Source organism: Tigriopus californicus, chromosome 11 (genome assembly GCF_007210705.1).
Source record: "Tigriopus californicus strain San Diego chromosome 11, Tcal_SD_v2.1, whole genome shotgun sequence".
In the NCBI taxonomy this organism is placed as follows: Eukaryota; Metazoa; Arthropoda; class Copepoda; order Harpacticoida; family Harpacticidae; genus Tigriopus; species Tigriopus californicus.
In genome coordinates this window covers 14,386,183-14,397,388 of record NC_081450.1, presented here as the reverse complement: position 1 = coordinate 14,397,388, position 11,206 = coordinate 14,386,183, and the positions used below count along the sequence as shown (strand labels likewise).

Below are 11,206 nucleotides of genomic sequence, written 5' to 3'. Positions count from 1 at the left end.
CATCTCGGCAGTACCCCCCCCCTCCCCCCCCCGAGGTTTGGCTTTGTCTAGAAAAAAGGAGGACAAAAAACAACTGTTGCCAACATATATCGAGAATGGAACAAGACACAAACAGAAGCGATTTCTGGTCGAAAACAGTACAAGTGGACGACTTTTACTGGCAGGTGACTTCAATGTGGAGCTAACTCGAATATCAGACAAGACATATGGCCCACGTCAATTAGCAAAGACCTTCAGCGAAAGTATGGACTCATGTGTAATGATATGTACACAATTCGGTAAAACATTTTTTCGCAAAAGAGGATATAGAGACGTTCACTCAAACCTCGACTGGACACTCTCAAACCAGACAGGACTTGTCACTGAAACATTAACAAGAGAACATGGCTTGAGCGATCACAACCCTATCTTGTGGACTATGAAAGCATTGGCAGCCAAGCACAACAAAACTCAAATTATAAGGCGAAGTTATGGAAAGATCGATTGTGATAGTTTTAGGCTTGATCTGGCAAAGCAACCAATGGGAAGATCTAGCGCATGGAGAATTTCAGATGAAGGCGGAAAAGTTCAACGAGCTATTGTTAAAGGTCTTAAACAAGTACGCACCTCTGAAGTTTATCAGGATAAAGCCAAAGAGATCACCCAAACCAAGTGTTCAGTTGTGCAAAACTACGACGTCTCAGGGACAATGCCAGAAGCAAGAATAAGAAAGGGAACCTAAATAACCCTCGAAAGCAATGCAATCGTCAAGCTGAAATTGAAAGTATCTTTGACATCAGAAAAGGGATTTAAAAGCAAATCCAGACGAGGTCTGGAAAGTTGTCAAGGAAATCACGAGGAGTGGCAAAGTGACGTCGAATACAATCAAATCCAATGGAAGGGTGCTTAACATCAACGAAACCACAGAACATTTCACCCGGTTCTTCCTCACAAAGGTTGAAAAGGTTCAAAAGGACATCGGGGCCTCCACAAAAGATCTCACTCTTGGGAGCTCGATCTAGAACTACACGGCTCCGACTGCCAAAAAATGACTTTGCACTCAAGGCTGTAGAAGAGAGGGATATCATCAAGGCAATACATACGATGAAGAAGTCGAAGTGCCCCGATATTTTTGGGATTGCACCAGTTGCTCTAAAACTGGCATCCGAGATCTTGGCTGTTCCACTAACACATATGATAAATGAAGTTATCAGGGAAGGAGAAAACCAGAAGTGTGAAATCAGAGCTTATCAGGATAAAAATTGGAAGCCCACAAGGGTCAAAGATCTCCCCGTTGCTTTTTCTTGTGATGGTGGCCGATTTTGAGGAATGGGTGTCAAATAGTTCGTTATTAGCCCACGTTCACCATATAACATGCTACATATCGGCCAAAACAAAAGAAGAAGTGGGTCAAGGCTTGAGTGTATCGGCAGCTGAAATCCTAGAGTTCATGAAAGCTTCTCGCCTCACTGCCAATGCATTAAGAAGTAAGTTTCTTATGTTTGGGAGATCCATGGAAGAGCCATTGCAAATAGAAGACGCTCTAATAGAAGAATCAACTGCCGAAGTGCTTCTTGGTTTCACTTTCAGCAAAAATCTATCTTGGAAGTACCATCTAAATAATTAGGAGCCCGAGTTACGGAAGAGAATCGGAATTCTGTGTCGCTTAGCTTGGAAGCTTCCATCAGTGGTGGTCGCGGAAATGATTGAACCACTTTTTACATCAAAACTCAGATACGGAATTGAGGTCATTTCAGACGCACTCGACTCGAATGATCCAGTCTTGAAGAAGATACGTTCTCCCTGATCCCCGGCCATGAAAGCTGCCTTGAATATACCAACAAGAAAACACGTGGAATATAAGGAGCTTCTACAGAAAACAAACCAGGTTTCTATAGACGGTATTGCAATGCGTGCGATAAGTCTGCTGGCTTGGCATTGTGGAAAAGACTGGTTAAATCATCCCCTTACAGCAGGACGAATGGAGGTTCATGTGGGTGAAAAGAACACGCGCCAAAGATCGTCTAGAGCCTACCCTCCCCAAGCAACCAAGAAGTCAATTATTACCAGAATTGTTAAACTTTGGGAAAGACTGCCTGTGCACATCAGCGAGGAAGAAAACAAAGCTAAAGTGAAGAGTATAATCAAGACCTGGGACCTGTCTACTCACTAATAACAAATATGCATCCAAAGAAGCAACAGAGACATTGTGAAACATATCTTATTGTGACGTGGAATATAATAATCCATAAGGTTGATCAATAGGAACCATACAAATTTAAAACTGTATATCTCGTGTTCCTGCGACCAGAAATAGATATTCTCTACCGCACGCACAGAGTAGAGTAGTGCATCAGATCCGACCGGGGCTCTTTTTTTGGTAATTTTTTTGTTATCTGAATCCGATTCAGAGGGATCTTCTCCAATCCACCCGAATCCGACATTTTCGCTCAATCTGAATCCAAATCCGAGACCTTTTTTCCAATCCGATCGAATCCGAATCTGAGATTTTTGCTCAATTCGAATCCAAGATGATCTTGTTATATCTGATCCAAATACAACTTTTTTCACGCCATTGACTTTAAAAAAGAATGTTTCACTTTCACAAAATGTGCTTTTTGCCGCTTAAACGTTTTAAAATAATGACATTGAGTGGAGTTGCATTGGTCAAAATATAACCTTCCTGTTGCAAAAAAAAAACATTTTTGTAACCATGATATGATGGCATAAATTGTCTTTTTGTCATATGCTTCAATTGTAGTACTATTGCATTCCATTCTGTTATCAGAATGGTGCAAAAAATGTTTATTAACAGGCTGGATATCCGGAAGGGTTTTCATTTCTTTTTTTGTAACATTGATTGTATGGACCCCAAATACTTTGATCCTTCTCCTATTTTTGACATTTTTGAAATCTTTATATGTATGGGACTGCTACACAATTGTGATAACTCTTAAGATAGTGGGTCCATCCACAAGATTTAACTTTGATGTTCTTTGATTTCCCTCACATTTTGAGAGTTGTAAAAGAAACCATTCTCAAAACAAGTTTCATTTAGCTTGTCTTGCAATTTCGATACACAGCTCTAGTATAGAGGATATTGCAATTCCTTTTTCATTAACTATTCCCTTTTTCGTACGTTGAGAGAAAAGCTCATTTATAATCGTTTACGTTGTACACAATGTAAGCCGTTATCTTGAATGTTATCTAAGAATGTTACTTGGAAGTTACCTATATAAGTTTGAATGACATGAGTGAATGCGTTCTGAATCAAGTCCATTCCTTGTCAGCCTTCAAATCCGGAAGGAGCTCTCAAAACATGTGGACGGCTTTGCTTGTGACAGCCCTCATTTTGTCCGTTGTTCGTTATTACCGAACAATTTGGAGCCTTTGCCCTGGACCTCCGAGTATTCCAATTTTAGGAGCCATTTACCTGATCTTCAATTCTGAAGGCCCGAAAGCATTGATTGATAAAAGTCTCTTGAAGTATGGAGACATTGCCCGAATCGAGTTTGGAATGCTTCGTCTTTATGTTGTTAATGGGTTTGAAATGGCCAAAGAGCTCTTCAACAAAGACTGCACATCTCATAGACCCACTACTTGGTATCAACGAGAAATCAAGGGCTTTCATGGGCAAGTTTTAGGCATCATTGAGGCCAGCGGTCAACCATGGGTAGAGCAACGTCGATTTGGTTTGAAGAATTTGAAAGATTTTGGTTTTGGTCGGAAATCTTTGGATCTAGTCATTCAGGAAGAAGCTGATCTCCTTATTCAGTCTCTTTTGAGGGAAAACCAAGAAAAGAACGAGGTACTGATTGCCAACACGTTCAACGCTCCCATCGTGAATGCGTTGTGGCAAATTGTGGCCTCTAACCGGTTAGATCCCCACGATGAAGCCACCAAAGATATCATGGAGAAGCTGGAATTGCATTTCAAATCCCGAATGGAAATCATCGACTTTGCGCCCTTGATTCGACCTTACCTTCCAATCTCCAAGTCATCTCAAGCCATCTTGGAACTGAAGGAAATCATCCGAAAAGAGATCCTTACTCATGAGCAAGACTTTGACCCAAATGCTCCGCCTCGGGACTTTATCGACACCTACTTGACCGAGATCAAACGAACTGAAGGGTCGCCGGTTACGAACTTCCACCGTGAGCAATTGGTAACTGTTTGTTTGGACTTTTTCTTGGCTGGTTCCGAAACCACCAGTACCACATTGACTTGGAGTGTTATACTTATGGCGATCCATCCCGAGATTCAAGAAAAGTGTTACCAAGAGATTCACCAAACCATAGGATCCCACCCTCCAATGACGGCTCATTTGAAAGATTTGACATATTGCCATGCTACCATGCTTGAAGTACAACGAATTTCGGCCACAGTTCCAGCAACTTTGCCCCACATAACAACGGAAGAAATCCGGATGGATGGTTACGTCATTCCCAAAGATTCACTCATCCTTGCTAATTTAAGGCTATTCCTTCACGACGCAAAGGCCTTCCCCAACCCTAAAGAGTTCAACCCGTCTCGTTTCTTGGACGACAATGGCAAGATTGTCAAACCCGATCAGTTCGTCCCCTTTGGTTTTGGCAAGCGAATTTGCATGGGAGAGTCATTAGCTAAAAGTGAGCTCTTCATTTTTCTTACTTCATTCATACAGAAAACCAGGATAGGGGCGAGCAAATCTCGAGAGCCCTTAGATATTGCCAATCATACAGTGGGAATGACATGTATTCCCGATCCGTTCTATGTAGTCATGGAGCCAAGAAAGTCTTGAGCAGAATTATTGCATGATCCCTACAAATCCTGAAGTTGGTTCATAGGTGGTTTCGACACTCATTTCTGCGGATATAGAACAGCTTGTTGTTTATCAATGCTAACTATCAGTACGGATGATTTCAAGTTAGAGGGGTCGAGAGCCGTTTGTGTTAATTTGAGTATGTCAGTGCAGTCAAATGCGTGTATGTACAGTAATTGATGGATCATGAAATGTATGCAACATTATATATTTGTTATGAAATACAAAACTTTTGGGTCAAAGTGAGATAGTTTTCAAGAATGGTTCAAAGAGTACAGGACAAACCCAGGACAGCAAAAAGTCCTTTTGGTGATGAGTTCAGACTTTGCTCATTCAACAATTTTATAGATGATGAGATATTCCGAATCATTTCCACTATCATCTAAACTTGTTTGTGGCCCCGGTGACCGCGTAATTTTTCTTCACTTATACATAGCTTGCATGTGATCATCACCTACCATTTTCCAGCATATTGCCGGTCTAAATTTAAAAATAGACAAAACAGCCTCCTAAACATGGAAGAACTGCGAAAGAGGGTTGTGGCCAGCCTTGACAAAGCTGAGATCATTTTCAATATTGCAAAAAGTTTTGGCATTCACCGCACCACGGTTTACATAATTGATAAGCTCCATGCCGCCACCAGGGTACTTTCCACATCTAGGCCTACCTTGAACAAAGGTTGGGCTTCAGAGGATTGTGGTCCAAATTGGTTTGGCCCCCAAACAGACCCAACCTGAATTCCTTGGATTTCAGCATCTGAGTGTATGTCGAGACCAAGGCCTGTGCCTCCATCCACAACAATGTGGGCAAGCTGAAGACGTCAGTTGGTGATGCCTGGGCAACCATGGACAATGTGTTCATTGAGAAACAAGACGACTTTGTCCCTAGACTCAGGTTCTACGACCCGTCAAATGCGGTGTACTCTAATAAGTGTATTTTTAAGATATATGTCTTCCAACTTTAATTTCATGTATTAAGCTCTCTGGTTCATTACAACTGAATTCCACTTCATTAAGCCCATCAGAATCAATATGTAGATGATAGTATGGTGCACCCGTGGATTTCTTTTATATTGATAAAAATCAATTTAATAATAAGTACTTAAAAACATATTTCAAGGTAGATAGACTAGATCTTTGGGGTGTTTCAAGCGTTTTGGTGGGCTGCGGCGATAAAAAGACACAATCAAGTTAGCAATATTGTTTGGACTGGCATTATAATAGGGAAAACGCTTGTTAAATGATTACTTAAATTCTGATGACAGATTGATGTATACGTATACTTTACATTATTTGCTTGGCCTCGCTTTCGTTTAGCTAATGATGTAATGGACTGTATTCTTTACCTTAATTTTTTCATTGTCATTTCGACACTATTACCATCTCTGTATTCTGTCTTACCGTGTACAGGTTCTTTCATGCTTGGAATTTTGAATGATGAGAAAATGGCAAGAAAGACAAAACATGAAGAGATATTGAATTCGTTTAACGCGTGATTACAAAGAAAATTTTCAAAAATGTATGCCTCTCACTAAAAAAAGTCAAATATTTGGTGTGGGGACTGACACTGTAAACTATTTAAGACTTGGAACTGGAATACCTTTGTTTCCGCAAACCTGGACACACTGGACCCCACACTTCCCTAACAATCCTTTTCTCTGGATCCACTACAGTACTGAGAGTTTAGTGCTTTCGAAGCTTGACACAAAACCCAAAAGCAAATCTCAAATCGAATGTTAAGCTGATAAGTCAATTTGGAGGGTTGAGTCAGTTGCCAGATTATTTATTCGTATACATGTTCAGGAAAAATATGTCAGGAGTACAAAAATTGGTGAATTATTCATGACGAAACACTGTCAACGCGAAATTGTGATGTGAAAATAGCAAAAGAACTTTTGAACCATAACTTATTTCAAGAAACTGGTTTTAATTTAGTTTTGATTTTGATACAAATGAACCGAATGCACTTTACTTCACACACGTTGGGCTTTTGTTGGCAGAGAAAGCATTAATCAGTTCTGATCTTAATCAAACGTCTGTGTGAAAAGCAACTGCGTACGAAGTGGGCACAAAATGACAGGCATAGCACCACGTTGGTAAGATATCGTGCATGGCCTGGTGGTCTCCCGAATACGTTATGGCCTTTGTCTCTATGGGGAGGCACGGCTGACAGAGAATGACTCCTGATCGGAAGTGATGGGGCGTCTCCAAGTCACGCTGAACCACGCAGTGCGCTTTGTGGCAGGGAAGAAACTGCGGGATAAGATCAGCATTCGGCACCTCATCCAAGAGACCTCTGTACCCTCAATCAACGAGCTAGTGATGGGCTCAATACTCCGTGAGTGCCATAAGGCCGTGACCTACGACATCCCGTCTCTCTCGGAGCATTTCCTGTTCCAGGAACCGGCGGGCGTCGCCACCAGATCATGTGGGAGTAACTGCATGTGTTCACAGATGCATGTGTTTCGTACATACATACATACATACATACATACATACATACATACATACATACATACATACATACATACATACATACATACATACATACATACATACATACATACATACATACATACATACATACATACATACATACATACATACATACATACATACATAATATAAAGATTGAAAGGTAATAAATAGACTAAATATAACCTTTCATTTTAATAGTATTGGGGATTAAATTCCCTCTAGCGGTTTCAAAAGCCCCTCAAAAAAAGTAAGAAAAAACGTCTTTTGAAAAAATCCCGGTAGATAGCGAAGTAGGATCTCTTTGGAATTTTTTTAGTAGTAGTCCTATTGAGAAATCTGTTGCCATCAAAATAGTTCGTGTTTAGTGAGCTCCAGAATTGACTTTTGAATGTAACGTTCGAAGTCAGGGCAACAGTTTGGGTTACTTGTACATTGCCATCGTTAAAGCAAATGATAAGCTCATAATCGTGAGGGCCATTTTCCGCCAATTGCTGGGGCCAATTTCTACGACAAGCACACGTAATGTGTCCGTATGTTTCCCGTAAAAAAAGAACAGATATAGATAATTAGTCAATGGAGAGAGTAAAATGACGGCGATTTATTTGCTTTTGTAGTACTTTTATCAATGAAACGAACTTAACTATCTAGTACTTATTGTTCAATGGAAGTGACCTTAATCAACCATCATCATTCATATGTCTATTAGTGTCGGAGTATCTTAAAGCGTCATGGAAAACAACGGGACTCAATCGTTGAATGAGTTGCTATATTTCGTTCTAAGATTTGAAACTGAATGCATGCATCTATCATAATCTTTATTTGCTCCTTCATCAAGTTCAAGATCAAAGAAAAGATAAGGGGTTTACCAAGTCAAATAATCTGGCATATTAAATGCTCTACCGTTATTTATGCCAAGCTGAGTCGGTATTCAATTTATATAACTATTCTTATTTGGCAACTTAGGAGAATAAGCGAAAAATGCACGAAAAATACTTATTGATTGATTGGAACATTTTACTAGCAAGTTGGACAATCTGTGATGAGATGGATTGCATCCTCTCTTTGAAAGGAGCCGAAGCGACAACCAGGATTATGACCTACTATCACCTTGCTTTGGTGATAGTTTAAGCATTTGTGACCGGTCATCAGTTGGATAGCTTTTCCAGAGGTCTCGCTTGGCAAACTGAATAACCTGTGTAATTGATTAATGTCAACTTGAGGAAACTAGTGTCGCGTTTGATTGACAGTATTGGGGCTTAGTGGGGTCCCATTGTTTGTTCCGTAAGTCGTACATCTCGTGTTCCAGCTTTTATTTTAGAAGTTGTTGGGGAATCGGGAAAGTTTCGACCTGTACTTTTGAAGGCATTAATCCTTGCTTGGCTAGGCCGTTTGTTTTCTCATTTCCTGCCTGGCCAGCATGGGCTTTAATCCAGTGAATATGCACTTCGCATTTGGTAGAGAGATTGGAGCTTATGCATTCAGCCAAAAGTTCTGAGTCGATTTCGGATGACTCTTTTGTTATCGGAATAGACGACCCATCGTGGAGGAGCAGAAACCGTGCTGGTACACAGAAATTCTGACACTTTCAGGATGGCAACTATTTCAGCATGAATGATTGAAGGCGACCTCATCTTTCATTTAATGTTTCCCCTTCTGACATGTTAATAAAAACCCTTTTTCATGCTTACTTCCATCCGTGTAGCAGCATGCATCATTATGAGAAGATGCTTCTGTGCAGGGGGGTCATCTGTGTGAACAGTGAAGCCCTGTTGCACGAGTGAGAGAGGGGGGGTCCTCTGTGAGCAAATATGCTCAAGATCCCATTCTCTGGAGCGGGTGCTATGAAATTTCTGGGGTTGATACAATCCCGTGACCGGGAATTTCGACTTTGAATCCTCTTAAAGACGCCAATAGCACTCATTTGACAAAATAAATGCAAGGGAGCGAAGAATATAGGTTTATACTCATCGAGAAATATTGAATGTCACGATATCTGTCTTCTCTATATTGGTTTTTCTGCTTGGATACTTTATCCAATCTGAGCTCTCTTTTCTTGAATCACTACTCACATACGTTTAAGAAAGCTTTAGTTAGTTTGGAGCTTTGTATGACAAATAGTAACAAATCCCATTGATAAATGTTTCAAATGATAACAATTGCATCAAAACTAAACATGGAACAACGCCCTCAACTTGGATCAAAGATCAATGTGTTACGTCAATACTGCTGATTGGGAGAGTTTCAACAAATCACTTTTCAAATCACGCATTTGAGCGGTCATACAAATATGTATTGTACGTTTTGAACTGAGGAGCACGGAACACAAACTTTAATATCTCGTACATACATGCTGGAATGATGTTGTTAAGTGAGTTGGACATGCATTGAGGTACAAATACCGTCTAGTATCATAGATACATGCATTCCACGTTGTCCCATCTCTCCGATTTACAATAGAAGAACGACATAAAGAGAGAGCCATTAATGTGGTATGCCAAGGAGATCAACAAACCATCATTCGATTTGAGTATCTTACAAACAACAAAGGTCTCAATTTTTCACTTTGGCATGGCTCATATGAGCACAGGCATCGCAGGTCATCAGAGTAAAGTGTAACAAAGGTTGATAATTCCTCATACTGCTTTTTTCATCATTGTTTTTTTCAGAAACGCAGTTGTAAATCTTCAACAATCAGTAACAAGTGCTTTACACAATGGCAAAACTACCCTCTCACGTTTTGACATAGACACCCAAAACACATCTTGACATTTCTAATTCAGAAAACCATAAGAAACGATAAATAACTTACATACCCTAAAAGCATTCGAACCATTCAAACCCCACTGAACAATAATCCAAACCCAAGAGGTGGGACCCTGCTTCTAACACCCCCATCTCTCCCATCAAAAGTCATTACGGCAAAGTCAACTGGAGTCTGTGAAGTAGTGATGGCCAAGATAATCCCTCTAGGTATGATCATGACAGTGCTTTATCGGCCTCCATCTGCATCAGCAATGGACTTTTCAAAAGTGATCAACACTGTTCAAATCTAACTAGATTCGCTCAGTGACCAGTCATATGATTTAATTGTGATGAGTGACTTCAACTTCCCACCGCGTTCTCTTGAATGGGTATGTGAGTGGGATATAATGTGCACCAAAATCAACAATGGAATCACAGATGAAAAAGCCTCGGTCAATATCCTTCTAAATTTTGGAAGCAATAATTTTCTCTGCCAGATGGTGAGAGAACCGACACGTTTTTTGGCTTTTTGAATACCGTGTGTATTTAGTTCTAAAATCATCTTCAGACCAGAGGTTTGTTCTTACTGGGTAATAAACTGATTTCAGGCTTAAAGTTCTTCCATTTCTTAGTGCAGAGTCTAGTGCTATTGCTTAGGGCACTTTTGCTCACTTAATGATTAGATTTGTGTCCTATTTGATCCACAACTGAATAGAGACTGCTTGTTTTATAATGAGACATCTCGCGGCAAAAAAAGGATAGACAGCGTTAGTAAACCCTCTCCTAGCGTTTGTTCTTGCGTCGTTGTAAAGAAAGAGAATTAAGAACCCTAGACAACAATTGATGTTACTGCGTTAACAATGCGTTTTCCAACTCTGCAAGATCTATCCTGAAAAATATTATCAAACAAGAAATTATGGTAAATTTGAATGAGACATTCAGCAACATCAAAAATCCGAAAAAGAACTGGATTTATAAATAATAATCTTTATTGCGACTCTTGGTCATGTCATGGCGTAAAAGTAACTATAAAATAGAATCTGATGTATATACATTATACAAAATGGTAAAACAAGAAGAATGTCAAAAAGGTAAAGGCAATAAAATAGTTGACTAGAAAGTGATATCACAATGAGTATGACTAGAATTGGTTCAATGCACATGAAAAAAGGTAAGAGGTGAGTTGCAGATAGTACAAAGACAGGTA

At 40.0% G+C, this 11,206-nt stretch overlaps 1 protein-coding gene across 1 annotated transcript; it reads left to right on the top strand.

Moving 5' to 3' along the window:
- The first annotated feature begins 3,103 nt into the window (after positions 1–3,103).
- LOC131889962 (cytochrome P450 2C31-like) lies at positions 3,104–5,026 on the top strand. The gene has a single exon (XM_059239201.1). The coding sequence runs from the start codon at positions 3,230–3,232 to the stop codon at positions 4,757–4,759; it is 1,530 nt and encodes a 509-aa protein (XP_059095184.1). The 5' UTR covers positions 3,104–3,229; the 3' UTR covers positions 4,760–5,026.
- The last annotated feature ends 6,180 nt before the right edge of the window (positions 5,027–11,206 follow it).

Bases quoted from the DNA above. Each gene is read 5' to 3' on its own strand.
- LOC131889962 (XM_059239201.1), top strand. From the start codon at position 3,230: ATGAGTGAATGCGTTCTGAATCAAGTCCATTCCTTGTCAGCCTTCAAA.